The sequence below is a fragment of the Psammomys obesus genome, unplaced genomic scaffold (assembly GCF_907164565.1).
Source record: "Psammomys obesus unplaced genomic scaffold, mPsaObe1.curated_primary_1811, whole genome shotgun sequence".
In the NCBI taxonomy this organism is placed as follows: Eukaryota; Metazoa; Chordata; class Mammalia; order Rodentia; family Muridae; genus Psammomys; species Psammomys obesus.
In genome coordinates, this window is record NW_026585689.1 from 3,919,939 (window position 1) to 3,935,175 (window position 15,237).

Here is a 15,237-nt window from a genome sequence, read left to right on the forward strand (position 1 = left end):
ATGCATGTGTATACATGCATTATGTGCACATATGAGTGTATGTGTTTTATATATGTGTATGTATGCATAAACATGTTTCTGTACCTATGTATGAGTGTGTGTGCATTATATATGTATACAAATGCATGTGAATACATGTATTATGTATGTATGTATATGAGTGTACTGTATTATATATGTATGTGTGTATATACATGTGCATGCACACACATACATATCTACTGAACCGCATTGTTTTCTGTACTTTTGTTTTAGAGATAGTCCTAGAAGAGTTATCAGGTTTGTTCATCTGGAGCAGACTAGAAGCAACAAGATTCCCAGTGTCTATACGTTAGTGAAACAACAGGAAAATGATTTCATTCAATGTGCATGTTTGAATAGAAAGTTCTCAGGATCTCTGTTTTGTTTTGTTTTGTTTTGTTTTGTTTTGTTTTGTTTTGTTTAATTGAAATTGGGGGACAAGGTAAGAAAATGAAAGCAACTGCTTGATGTAAAGAGAATCTGTCTGTGACAGAAAAGGACATTTGGTTTCCTTTTCAATTAACGATAAACTGTGAAAATCAAACAACCTCAGTTTGTTCCCCAGCCTGTGAGCTGGAGTACAGGATTTCTTTATTATACACCACAGTAACCATGAAAACTTAGAGAAATTCTGGATTGAAACCAAGCCTTAATGGGGAAAATGAGCTTAACTGTCTAAAATAGAACCTGTAAGAGCCCTAATACACACTGTTTTGTATTTATTAAAATGCAACAGCAAAGCAGCATTACACTGAGATTTCACTAGTAATTATCTGTAGTGGGACTGGGGCAGAGAAAGTGAGGACAGAAGAAAAGGAAGGCAGATGGCAGAACAGAGGTATCATTGTTGTTCTTGTGAAGTAGTGATTGGAGATACAGCAGCGCCTCAGGCCCTGATCCTGCTTTGAGGAGAGAAGCAAAAGCTTCCAGGAGACCCTGCGAACCTGTGCATTCTTCTGTGTGCTGCCATGGATTTTTTTTTTTATATGCCTAGAAGAATACAGCACAGCAACAGCACAACACACAGAAGGCTCCTGCTTTGGGTTTTGTGTATCCAGACTTCCTTAGGGCTGTGTCTGCCCATGAGTAAGAAAGCCCAAACTTAATCTAAGATGGAAGGGAAAGTCTGATGTTTTACAAATTATATATTAATGAAACTTACATATGGACATACAGCCAACCCTAACTCACCTTTTAACCTTTGCCTCCCTTCCCTGATAGTTTCAGAGAAAAGCTTTTAGTCTTTGAGTTGGAATCCCCCCTCCAAAAAAAGAAAAAGAAACTAAACTGAATCTACATATGCAAAAGAGACCAGTCAGGTGGTGTTCTGCTGAAGTGCAGCTCAGACAACTGTGTAGTTGCCAGTCAGATGGCATCCATTTTGATGGTCTGCTGTCCTGTGAATCACCTGCCACAGATGCTTCTGCACAATTCTCCACTTTCTGAAAGGCTTGAGGGGTATATTCAGAATATGATTTAGTGCCAAAGAATTTAAAGTGAGGAAAGAGATTATGCTTACAATGCCTTTGTTATTTACCCCTCACAAATGATAGAATTATATGAGATTTGTAGGAAAGGATTTTGAAAAATGGCAAGCCTAAGGACTTGAGAATAAAAATGGATGGGTGAGTCTCGGGCATACTCAAGGCCTGGGGTTCAGTCATGAGCACTGCAAATAGAAAGTGAGTCTGAGGAAGTCCATTCCATTGAGAGAGGAAGTTTGTGAAACACTGATCTTCATTCAGTGGACAAGAACATGCCTCAGAGTAGGTAAGATAGGAGCTAGTAGATTTCAGTGGCACATGGCGCTCACTGAATACAGAACAGAAAGAGGTCTTAGTTTAACCTTATACTCTCTTGTCACATAGAAAATCATTATATGACATGAAAATCCATTGGTTTTGGAGTACATTTTCCAGACAGAACCCCAGAAAGTTCGTGTAACCTATCTAACTCCTACTTTTTCTCACTCTAAAAAGTATATGTTGTCTGGAGGTGACAGCTCACGCCTTTAATCTCAGCACTCAGGATGCAGCCTGCTCTTACAGAACTAGTTCTGGGACAGCCAGAGCTACACAGAGAAACCCTTCCTTAAAAATAATAATAAAAGTATATATGTAGTTGTGCCCTCTGCAGCAAGCCCCTCCAGACCACAGTAGCTCACACTCGCCGTAGCACATCATCCCCAGTCGAGATGACTTCTGCTGATGTGTGCTCAGCTGCAGCTTCATTCCAGGGAGGCGGCACACTTCTCAGTCCGAAGCCCAGGCTGAAATAAAAGGTCTGAGTAAGGCAGCCAGCCTCCTCACTTTGACTGAGAGATAAGACAAGGGCACTCTTAGATGGATATGTCTCCCAGCTTCTGTACAATCCCGCAGTTCACTGATGAGAACCACACAGTGTGGACAGGCATCAGTGAACCAGGAAGTACACCCCTCCAGTTATCAGCCAGCAAGTCTCATAAAGCCCTGTAGCAGTGCTTCTCAACCTCTGGGTCATGATCCTTTGGGGTTTTGAACGACTCTTTCACAGAGGTTGCATATTAGATATCCCGCATATCAGATATTTACACTACAGTTCATAACAGTAGCAAAATTACTGTAGCAATAAAATAATTTCATGGTCAAGAATATTAAAGAGACAGCATTAAGAAGGTTGACAACCACTGTTCTACAGGAAAGAGAGACTGGATTAGAAGGGATGAGAGTATCTACTTATCTCTCCAAACCTTTGCATTTAAATATGTAAAGTTACATTAAAGTGGATGTAGCTTAATGCATTCTCCACCAATGTTCAAATTGCTAGCACTGTTAAATAGCCCCTTTTAATGTTACTTATTTCTAGAATGCAGGTAGGCTTCTAGTCCTTACATATCATTAAGACCCATCACTTCTCCATTCTCACCACAAAAAAAAACCTTTGTAAAGCTTTCAACCATCTCAGTTGTCAGTTCTCAGATGTATGCCTGCCCCCTTTGTATTCCTGTCTTCAGAGTGCCACAGTTACAGTCACGCTCACTTCTCACTATAACTATGTTAAAACCCTCTCAGGAACTTCTTGGACAACTATAAGATTCTTCCCTCCCTTTTTCTTCTGATAATTAATGTGATAAAATACTCTGGGAAGCTTAGAAAATTTTAAAGAATAAAAATGAAACTTCAATTATTCTATATTTAAATCTATGTGTTAATGTAAAGCACAAGCACATCCATAACATGTATATATATTTAAACATATATAATAGAAACTTTTATTAATTTAAATACCTAGCCTTTTAAGCCTGTATTTTCCATTACCTGTATGCTATTGAGCATGAATGTTTGCTGACCATTAAAGGGACATGAATTTAACATTTAACCTATATGTAATGCAAAATACAGAGTCTCAGATCTCAAAAATAAAACCATCCCACTTCCTGACCTGAATTTTGAGCCCCCCCACCCCCCCCACCCCCCCCCCTCCCCCCCCCCCCCTCCCCCCCCCCCCCCCGGGGGTCCCCAGTTTTTCCCCCCCCCCCCCCGAGGTTACCACCGATGTGTCCCTCTGCATATCTTCCTTCCCCACCCATGGGAACTAGCATCCTCAAATCTCTGGACTGTCCTTAGCTGCTTCCTTCTTTTCTGGTTATTTTTACCTGTGTGCATCTCTGAACAATATGTTGCTGAGTTCTTCGTGGCTTTGAGCCTGATAAAAATAGCCTCATACTGTGTGCATTATTTTTAATAGTAGAATGAATGATACAAAATTATTGGTATTATTTTCTGGTGCTTTACTTTAACAGAAACCGTGTGCAGGAATATACTATGTGTGTTTCCAATTTAAGTTGAGTGGGAATATTTTCTGGAGTAAAAATTGCTTAATTAGAAGATCAGAATATTTTAAAGATTTGTTGGCTTTTTAAAAAATTAGTCTTCCATCAGGAAATATGTCCATGGAAATTTTAATAAGATACATATTTGGATTTTTCTGGCAGATAATTCTAAATCATGACTAGCTTTGTTCTTTGATTGCCTATGAAAAATAGAGAAATTTAACAAGCCCCAAACCAAATCAAATTCCATGGTATTTTTGGCTTCCCTGAAGCCTGTCCTGTTCTTGTTACATGTTGCACTGCTCATTATTCCATTCATTTGTCAATCTAGAGCCCTTAATGGTTATCTTTCTACTTCCCGCCTCCACCAGCCACCTTGTGCTCATACTTCCCCTGGAGAGAATGTCCTCCTGGCATGTCTCTGCAATGTCCTGTGGGTACATGCCTTCTCTTCCACTCAGGTCTATGTGAACTGGACCACAACATGGCCTCCTGACTGGCCTCCCACCAGTCTTTAGAATCTTGATTTTCCAGTGGATCCTTTAATCTGTTACTGTTTCAAAACACAGACTTGATTTTAAAATTCAAACCAAAAATATTTAATAGCATACCATTGTACATAGTAAAAGCCATACTCCTTAGTTGTTAGAAGCAAAGCGTTGATACAATTTAATCTACCACTTTGATTTTATTTCTTCTTTATCAATCCTTTCTACTCCCCACTCCAGAATTTTGCTTTTTACTTCAGCCAACCTATATTGATACGATCCTTATGTCTTCCTTGTTTATATTACCCTTTCAACCTGACATTCCTTTCCTGTCCTCTCATATGTCCTATCAGATGTTACTCATGCTTTAAGGTTCTAGCCCTTCTGCAGAGTTTTATATCAATGACTTTTTAAAATATCAATGTATGTTATCATAATTAACATGGATGACTGGAATGTTGTGGCTCACAAAATATTTTGATGGCAGGTGCTTGTAGAAATATATTTGTTTGTGTAATTCCCAGTAGGAAAAGGAAACCATGAACTATCTTAAATTGGGACCATGTGTGTGATAGATAAAATTTTGTGTGTGTGTTTCTGTATACATTTTATTTGGAGAATAATAAAGACATAAATAGACTAGTAGAGAGAAAAGATATGTAAATACTTAATCTTGGCGGTTATTAAGACTTGTAAAAGCTTTTTTGGAGCCTCGGTATATGGCTAATTTGGGGAGGTCTTAGATCATATCTTTTTTAAACTGTTCTTTTATAACTTTTGTATAGTATGTTTTCACCGCATTTCCCTTCTCCCCAACCCCTCCCACACCTACCCTCTTCAAATCCAACCTGTTCCGCCATTGTTCTAAAGAATAATGAAATTCCTCGGGCTCACACTCTTCCATGGAGGTGTTAGCTGGGCTGACTGAGTTTCCACCTACCACGTCTGCACCTACTTTTCCAGTGTTGACTGCTGATTGGGGAGGGCCTCCTCCTTTGCCAGATCTGCACAGTCAGAAGTCTTTCAACCATAAAATGAGAATGTTGAGCTACTTAATTATTACATTGGTAAGGAGCTGATCTCTAAGGTCCTTTCCAGCCTTTATATTTTGAGATGTTTTGCTCATGATGCAGAAAAATCCAAAAAAGGCAGTGCTTGCTTCGTCTGGGTTTAGCCAGTTGTCCTCTCCTCGCCCCTGAACTGGCAGGAACTTAGACTTTCTGTGTCCTCAACTACACCCTCTTTTGTAGCCAGGCCCCTGACTGCCTTTCTGTGGGATGATAGGTGTGAGCTTACATGCTTCTGAGGTTTTCTGCAGCTTTAACATACTCTAACTTGATATCCATTATCCTTGAAGCACCCAGGGCATTCTGCACCCTGCTGCCATGGGTGTGTTTCAAAGAAAACACACACACACACACACACACACACACACACACACACAAAGCCGGCAGTAGACTGAACTACTCACATTGCTTTGTCTTCAGGAACTTGTGCAGATCCAGCAAGCAAGCCTGTTGGTTAATGCAGACAGACTGTGAGACTGAGAACTGCCTAGTCCCAACACTTATTCCAGTTCCCCTCTTATGATTGCTCGTTCTGAAGTCATTGAAAGTGTTTACATATAAACCAACACAATCTGAAGTTATCTGTTAGGGGATTACACAGTTGACATCAATTTAAAATGAGTCCAGTAGCAAGAGGCTCTAGTAATCAGTGTAGACTGAAGACTTCTGAATGAAAACCCGATTTCATTTCCAAGAGACAAACTAATCTTTGATACATGATATTTGAGTAAAGAGTTGAGAGTTGCTTCTGGCAAACATAATTGTTACTGCTTAAGCAAGTATTTCTTTGCTAATAATTGGATTTTTTTCATTTTGATGGGTAGTCATAAATATTAACCACCAGCAGTGCAGGAATAATTTGTATTCAAATTATCAGACATCACTCTGTGAACACATAAAATAATTTACATTTACTTAGCACCTTTTATCCTAAAGTATCCTATACATATTTCTTTACACTCTGATTGCAAGCTATATATAGGACTCTGCCACCTAAAATAGGACAGCTACCAAGTAATAAAGATAAAGGACACAACTTCACAACAGACAGGCGAAAGGAGAAAACATGATATTTTTTACTTTGTTCCTATGTGTGCTTATCCCAATAGGATTGGAGGATCCATGTTGACCAAATGCACCAGCACAAAAGTGGAATTGAATCTGCTCTAAAGGAGACCAAGGTATGTGAATTACTTCAGACAAACAAACAAAACAAAAACAAACAAAAAACATGAATTTACACACCTAGACCTATTGAGGCAAAGCATGAAAGGAGAAGAGACACAATCCTTTTCTTTCAGAAGCTGATTAGTTGAAAGTACCACATTATGTCTTCACAGCCCAGTGCTTACATCAAGTAATGCAAGCTACTTAAATAAAAGCAACTTAGAGTTAGACATGGCAGTACATTCCTACAGTCCATTTGTATTCTAAATATATACATGGCTATCATGCACATATATCTTATACACATTTTAGGCACATGTAAATCTTTCTCCTGATTACCAAGGTTGCATGAACCCCAGGCTGACAATGACTAGGCCTTGTAGCTCTGCCAGCCTTGTTGCCATAGCAGAGGGGGGATCTTTAGAGAATGCCACAAAGAAGCAGGTTCAGTGCAAAGTTATGGGTTTGAGGCTAGACCAGTTCTAGGAAGTCATATTATTCCTTAGATACTTTTGATTTTTAAGTTTATATTCAATTTATTACAATGACATCAACTTTAGGTGTATAGAACAAGAAGTGAATGACACTGCTAAGCCCTTCCTTCCTGAAACAGGGTCTATAAGCAACTCAAGTGTAGTTACCTCGCTTCAGCCTCAAGGGGCCTTGGATTAGAGGACTGGACCATCACATCTGGCTTCTTCTGATAGCCATATGGACACATGGTGTGACTAAAGTGTTTCTTCTCATAAACTTTGCTATTGAAGTATCAAACTGTCTTCCTTTGTACACATAATTGATCATTTGTGGAGTGGGTTGAATAATATTTAACTTCTTTTTACCAGGTTTGAAAAACTCATTTATTCTTTTATCTTCTAAAATTGCATGGGATTTCTAGGGGTTTTTGGACAAGCTCCATAATGAAATTAGCAGGACTCTGGAAAAGATTGGCAGCCGAGAGAAGTACATCAACAATCAACTGGAGCACTTGGTTCAAGAATATCGTGGGGCCCAAGCCCAGCTAAGCGAGGTAATTTAAGAAGGCTTTCCAGGGATTTATTCCAATCCAGACCCTAATCACCAAAGCAACACAACATTTTGCTTAAGAGTTGTAAAATGGGGAGAGGAGAGGGCTTGAGGTAGATCTGATCTACATATATTGTATCCATATGTGAAATGATCGAACAATATAAAATGTTTAAAATTTTTCATCAACAGAAGCATATGCTTTCTCTGCCCACTTGAAGTCGAGGAGGGGGTGGGAAAATCCTCCATTTCATAGGTGATAGAGATGATTATCCCCTAGGAGTCCTTACACACTCTAGTTCACTTTAGTTAGATAAATGCAGGTTTGTTGTTGGCAGTCATAACTTAGAACAGGGAGAGAGTGTCAGGATGCTGTTTCATTTCCAAGTCTGTTGCTAATTCACCACGGAAGTAGGAGAAAAATAGTGTGTTTATATGTGTCACAGGGAAAAACAGCCCTTGCCACATGACTTACAGCTGTGTACTAGGGAACATGAAAACAAGATGAATTCAGAGACAATTTAATTAATTAAATGAACCCAATTTTCTATTTTTTTCAACACTTTAGAATTTTGATCAAAAAATAAAATTTCTGGCTTTTGAAACGGCCATGGGAATCCCATAACTTTCTTTGGAACTCTGCAAGGAAAACCCTTTATGTCCTAATTTAAGGTAGAATACGTGCAAATAAGGGGGTTCAGTGGGAAGGAGGTTAGGAGAAGGCAATGAGGGTAAAAATGACCAGAATGCACTGAATATATTTGTGAGCTTGTCAGTGAATCATAATTTTAATGAATACTTGCAGAAATAAAATGAAAATTAGTTTGGGAACTTGTATTTTCAGGAGTTCTCAAAGACCAAATTGAAAATAATTTTTGCTTTCTATTATATTCTCTTTGAATTCATTATTCCCTCATATATACATGAATTCATGAGCATTTTTTACTTTAAAAATGCCCTCTGGTTAAAGCCACTATGTATCTAACATTAATATTGAATAATCGATTGCCAGATTAGTTTCCGAGAACATATTCTAGTTGGCTGCACTGTCATCCACTTTATTAATCCTTATTAATTGCTGAGCTTCATACTCTACTCTGATTGATTTTTTTTTCTTTTTAGAACTAATTTTCTCTTGCATAGCACACAAATTAGATTGACTGAGAGTCACCCTCCCAGAGTGTTTAGAGAGGGCAGAGGACAGTTTTTATTGTCAACTGTGCCCATGCGAGTTACACAGCTGCTCCGGGAAGGCTGCAGCAGTTCATCATTTTATAGTGCTTCACTTAAATGCATGGTGCCCATTAATAAGGACATGAAATAGCTACAGTTAAATGTCACTTTCATAAATGTATTCACAAATAAGGGGGTGTCATAAACGCTGTGCAGAAACTGCACACACACAGAGGTCATATTTAAGTAATCTGCTCCTGTTTGGCATGTGTCATTAAACATAGTGTTTTCCTCCTCAGGCAAGGGAGCGCTACCAGCAGGGAAATGGAGGAGTAACTGAAAGGACCAGACTCCTGTCTGAGGTACATATCAGCACTCTGTGCTGCTCACCTGTCAGCTAGTCCGGGCAGAGCCCTCCACTGACTGAATGCCGCTGATTTCAATGAGTGCCTCTCCCAGCCTCCAGTTGTCGCTTTAGGAGAAGTTTGCTAATGAGTGACCCAATTATCCATCTCTTGTTTCTTTAAGATGGCTGAAGTTGCTAGATTAAATTAATCATTAAATTTGCTCTTATCAGCATATCGATAACCTTCCTCATCTTTATTTAACATGTTAATTAATAATACAAGAGCGGGTGGAGCGCCACCTGAGGAGTCTGGAGCCAATGGTAATGCGACTCTTGAAGAAAGAAAGCTACTGTCAGTGATTGCTGCTAATAGTATGTGTGACCCAGAGTGTAGCTTGGATAACTTACAGCCTCTTCATTGGGGAGCTTATGAAAGAGTTGAGTGTCACTTCATTTGTTTTCATGATCCTACAGGAGAAGAAAGATCTGATACATAAATCTCATTTTTTTTTAAATCTTTTATTTATTTTTTATTAATTACACTTTATTCATTTTGTATCCCCCCATAAGCCCCTCCCTCCTCCCCTGCCAATCCCACCCTCCCTCCCCTTTCTGCATGCATGCCACTCCCCAAGTCCACTGATAGGGGAGGTCCTCCTCTCCTTCTTTCTGATCTTAGTCTATCAGTTCTCATCAAAAGTGGCTGCATTGTCCTCTACTGTGGCCTGGTAAGGCTGCTCCCCCCCCAGGGGGAAGTGATCAAAGAGCAGGCCAATCAGATTATGTCAGAGGCAGTCCCTCTTCCCATTACTATGTAACCCACTTGGACACTGAACTGCCATGGGCTACACCTGTGCAGGGGTTCCAGGTCATCTCCACAAATAGTCCTTGGTTGGAGTAGGAGTCTCTGGGAAGTTCCCTGTGTTCCAATTATCTTGTTCTGTTGCTCTGCTTGTGGAGTTCCCGTTCCCTCCAGCTCTTACTATTTCCCACTTCTTACATAAAATTCCATTCACTCTGCCCATCAGTTGGCCATCAGGCTCAGCATCTGCTTTGACAGTCTATACTGCAGAAGCTTTCAGAGGCCCTCTGTGGCAGGTTTCAAGGTTGTTTCCTGTTTTCTTCTGGCTTTCAGAGGCCCTCTGTAGCGGGTTCCGAGGTTGTTTCCTATTTTCGTTTTCTTCTGATGTCCATCCTCTTTGCCTTTCAGGATGGGGATTGAACATTTTAGTTAGGGTCCTCTCTTTTGCTTAGTTTGTTTAGATGTACAGCTTTTAGTGGGTTTATTCTATATTGTATGTTTATATGAGTGAGTATATACCGTGAGTGTCTTTTTGCTTCTGGGTCAACTCACTCAGGATGATCCTTTCCAGGTCCCACCATTTACCTGCAAATTTCATGATTTCCTTATTTTTCATTGCTGAGTAATACTCCATTGTATAGATGTACCACAGTTTCTGCATCCATTCTTCAGTTGAGGGGCATCTGGGTTGTTTCCAGCTTCTGGCTATTACAAATAAAGCTGCTACAAACATGGTTGAACAAATGTCCTTGTTGTGTACTTGCGCCTCTTTTGGGTATATGCCTAGGAGTGGTATGGCTGGATCTTGAGGAAGCGCTATTCCTAGTTGTCTGAGAAAGCGCCAGATTGATTTCCAGAGTGGTTGTACCAGTTTACATTCCCACCAGCAGTGGAGAAGCGTTCCCCTTTCTCCACAACCTCTCCAGCATGTGTTGTCCCTTGAGATTTTCATCTTGGCCATTCTGATGGGTGTAAGGTGAAAACTGAAGTCCAAGTGGATCAAAGACCTCAACATAAAACCAGACACATTAAATCGGCTAGAAAAAAAAGTGGGGAATACCCTAGAACTCATTGGTACAGGAGAAAACTTCCTGAACAGAACACCAACAGCACAGGCTCTAAGAGCAACAATCAATAAATGGGACCTCATGAAATTGAAAAGCTTCTGTAAAGCAAAGGACACCGTCATCAAAACAAAGCGACTGCCTACAGATTGGGAAAGAATCATCACCAACCCTTTATCTGACAGAGGACTCATATCCAATATATATAAAGAACTAAACAAGCTGAAAAGCAACAAACCAAGTAATCCACTTAAAAAATGGGGAACAGAGCTAAAGAGAGAATTCTCTGCAGAGGAATATCGAATGGCAGAGAAGCACTTAAAGAAATGCTCAACCTCATTAGCCATTAGGGAAATGCATAAATCTCATTTTTTGATGGGAGATGATGAGATTCAAATATAAAAGACAAACATGTCAGAAGCCAGCATGAGTCTAAGATCTAAGATTGTCTATAGTTATAAAGCAGCACAATTTTTTATAAGCTTTACTATTTGGCCAGGAAAGAATGAAGTTTCTCTTCTAAAGAGCATTTCAGAAATATTTATCTTAAAATGTAACATTAGAAATATTTAGACTCTAGCCCTGTAGTGTTTCTAGGCAAATAAAACATTCCTCCGAAGGAAAGTGCTCACTAATGTGGGGTAAATGAACACTTGAAGGGCGTCTGGGGACCACTCAGTCCTCTGGAGTCAGGAGCTGTCCCCAGTTGTGATGTTTCAGGTGCCTGAAAGAAATTAATTTGCTTTGCCTGGATGAACACTTTATTCCCTGGGAAGGTTCTCCTCACCAGCATGATAGAAATAAAGCCCTACTAAGTTACAGTAATTACAGCGCAGCCCAAGATTACATAAAACAACCTCTCCAACTGTAGAGATTATATTTCCTGTATAGTTGTAGAGAATATACTGCTGGCAGAGAATTCTAGCAGCAGAGGCTGCAGCCGTCGAATCTGGACATCAAGTGCAAATTCATCTGGACTCTTTATACCAGCACTTCTGCCTCTGAGAGGTCAGTGTTCCTGGCCTAGAGAAATGAGTAGAGCTTTTTTGTATCTCACTGTAGGATGTAAGCATTTCCTTACTGGCCTAGACAGGAAACAATGGTCTCCCAATAACTGTACTAGTAAGAAAGACCTCTAGAAAGCCAGGTCAGGGTTCTGGTAACATGGTATTGACTAATAAGTAATTGTTGGAGAGCAGCATGGTAAATGCTGGTGATAATTGCACAGTTTGATGGCTTCGTACTGCAAACAACTTGATTCTCATTTTATAATATCACAGCATGAGAAAGCTAATGTGAAAGTAATTTGCTGGTGTTTTATAAGCAGTTCTCAGAAAACGAAAAGCTTTGTGTTTCTGTATACATTGTTTGTTTGAATTGTGTCGAGAATAGTCTTAATGTTTTATTCCCTTATATCTACACTGACTTTTCCCAATACAGCATTCAGAAAATTTTCAAGGTTCATTAAAATTCAGCACTCACAGAATTTTTTTTTAATAAAAGGTTACAGAAGAATTAGAAAAGGTAAAACAAGAAATGGAAGAGAAGGGCAGCAGCATGACGGACGGCAGTGAGTACACATTCATTTAGGGGCTGAACTCAGGAACCACTCTCCAGAAGCCTTTACAAAGCACCAGTCACTCATCTGGAGTATGTGTGTATTGAGCAATGGATAGCGCTGTTTGCCACTTAAGCCTGGCAACCTCAGTTCTGTCTCAGACCCCATGATGGAAGGAGAGAACCAACCCCTGAAACCTGTCCCCTGACCTCTGCACGTGCACACACACGCGTGCGCGCACACACACACACACACACACACACAAATAATATATAAATAAATAATCTATTTTTGCTTGTTTGAAGGGATATACTTGGTACTAAAATGATGTCTGAATACTGCATCTTATACAATTCTGTATAATACTGCATCATCAGAATACTGCATTCATTAAATCAACTGAGAAATTTTATTTTTCTCTAATTTAGATTTTTATTAATTCAATCTAGTAACCCAAGATAGAATGGGAAATATTTAATATGTACTTTTCTCTGACATATATATATATATATATATATATATATATATATATATATATATTTAAAAATATATTATTTTGTTTTCATCATTTTATGTACAAAAAAACAAAAACCTTAAGAATATCCCAATGACATCAGGACAATGAGGCAATGACACTTTGGTTTTTTTCCCTCCTTCCAGGAAGCCCTGACTTAGCTAGGTTCAAACAGAGAAGAATTAATATCTCAGTAATTACCCTCCATTACTAACTGTTTTGTTTGACACAGGCCAGAGGTCCTCACCTCAGGCTTTTTAAGTCAGGAAGACTGTCTAGTGTTCCAATGCCCTGCATGCAGACTGGGACCCTGGAGTGGAATGTGGGGATTTTCTTGCAATGTTTTCAATGGGCTCATTATTTGTATCTCAAAATGTAACTTTCTTCCCTCTCTAGCTATTCTATTCCCTGTCCCTGTACACAAAGCTGTGTTGAACACATCCTTAAATACCCACTTAGCACTTCTTTTCCTAGAAAAGTTAGAGGATTCAGCCTCAGCACATCAAACGTTGAGCCAGTTCCCATCTGAGAGCTCCCAGGTGTGGAAAGCACCACCGCCACGATGCGGGAATGTCATCCCGTCACTGGCTGTGCTTTAACCCTATTTCTGGCTTAAGATAAAGTGAGGAAAATGTCAGGAAATTCTCTAACAAACTGATACTCCAAACGAGCATTGTTTTATTCTGTGCTGTTTTTATTCTCCAGCTCCTTTGGTGAAGATTAAGCAGAGCTTAACCAAACTGAAGCAAGAAACGGTTCAAATGGACATCCGAATCGGCGTTGTGGAACACACTCTGCTGCAGTCCAAGCTCAAAGAGAAGAGCAACATGACTAGGGACATGCATGCGGCCGTCACCCCAGAGTCCTCCATAGGCTTCTATTAAAACATGCGACCTTCACTCTTCCCATTGTTTGTTTTCATATCAAATGATTATTTTCATGTTGCATGGATTTCCAAACACAATTTATGCTTCTTCAAGAATGTTCAAGTGGGTATTTTTGCACATTATATCATGATGATTATGATGGCTAACAGCCTTTACAATGAATATAGTATTTAATAAAGTACTTAAAATTTTTCATGTTCAAAGAAGCTTTCAGTGTCATTTTCAATGTCATACCCCTGCCTGGTGGCCCATTATCTTAGTACTCCTTATGTAAATGGCCCATGTATCATGTGTATGCTCTCACATCCCAGACTACTGACACAGGACTGGTAGCTCTGAAGATCCCGGAGCTGGTCTCCTTCTACAGTGACCTCTAGTGTTTATGTATTAGAGAAACTGAGAATGGATGGTAGAATTCGTCATAGACGCCAAACTTCCCTTGCCTCAGGCCTACGCTTACATGATTATTAGCGCCATCTTAACTATAAAAATTAAGAAGTTCAGTATTCATGTTGACACGTGAAATCTAGCACTTTATTAATAGTTCAGCCATAGTTCACTCAGCTGCTGGAATGAGGGAAAAGATGCATGTGCCTGTGTCTGCGTCCCACCGTTGGGTGTGCAGTCAGCTACACTGAGCACTTGTCTGTAGAACCTGCCATGAGAAGTCCCACGATCAGCCTCTGGTCCTGACGCTGCTTACTCACCCTACTCATCTATCTCCTACTCTAGAATTTCTAAGTTGGCCAAATAATCACTCCTGGAGAGCAGCTTCTATAGGCTGGAGTGTACTCAGTTAACAGAGTGCTTGTCTAACAGGCAGGAAGCCCTGGCTTTGACCTTTAGAACTATATAAACCAGTTGGTGATGCACACCTATAATGTAGCACTCAAAAGGGGGAAACAGGAGAGTCAGAAGTTCAAACTCATGGACCTGCAAGGTACACAGTCTTGCTACCATGCCTGGTAACCAGAGTTTACTACAAGGTCCTGACGGTTGTCCTCTAATCTCCATATAAGCACCATGGTTCACAGGTGTGCACACCTAGACACACATGTGCACATACATACATGCACAGATAGATATGTACATACAAAATTAACATACAAAATTAAATTTTAAAAAAGTTCAAGGTCATCGTAGACTACATGGTGAGTTTGAGGCCAGCCTCAAACTTTGTGTGAAATCCTGAATCAAAAAAGCAAAAACCAAAGAACAACCTTAAGCCTGCAGAAGAAAGAATGGTGAGAGGATCACAAAGCAAAAAGCGCCATTGTTTTTTTTTGTTTTGTTTTGTTTTGTTTGAATTTTATTTT

At 39.7% G+C, this 15,237-nt stretch overlaps 1 protein-coding gene across 1 annotated transcript in view; it reads left to right on the forward strand.

The window, feature by feature from the left end:
• Ift57 (intraflagellar transport 57) overlaps positions 1-14,119 on the forward strand; it is a 61,162-nt gene extending 47,043 nt beyond the window's left edge. Inside the window, exons 7-11 of the mRNA XM_055594492.1 lie at positions 6,497-6,568; positions 7,450-7,581; positions 9,050-9,112; positions 12,466-12,532; positions 13,740-14,119. Coding sequence (XP_055450467.1) covers positions 6,497-6,568; positions 7,450-7,581; positions 9,050-9,112; positions 12,466-12,532; positions 13,740-13,918 — 513 coding nt within the window. The 3' untranslated portion in view covers positions 13,919-14,119. The remainder of the gene's footprint in view (positions 1-6,496; positions 6,569-7,449; positions 7,582-9,049; positions 9,113-12,465; positions 12,533-13,739) is intronic.
• The last annotated feature ends 1,118 nt before the right edge of the window (positions 14,120-15,237 follow it).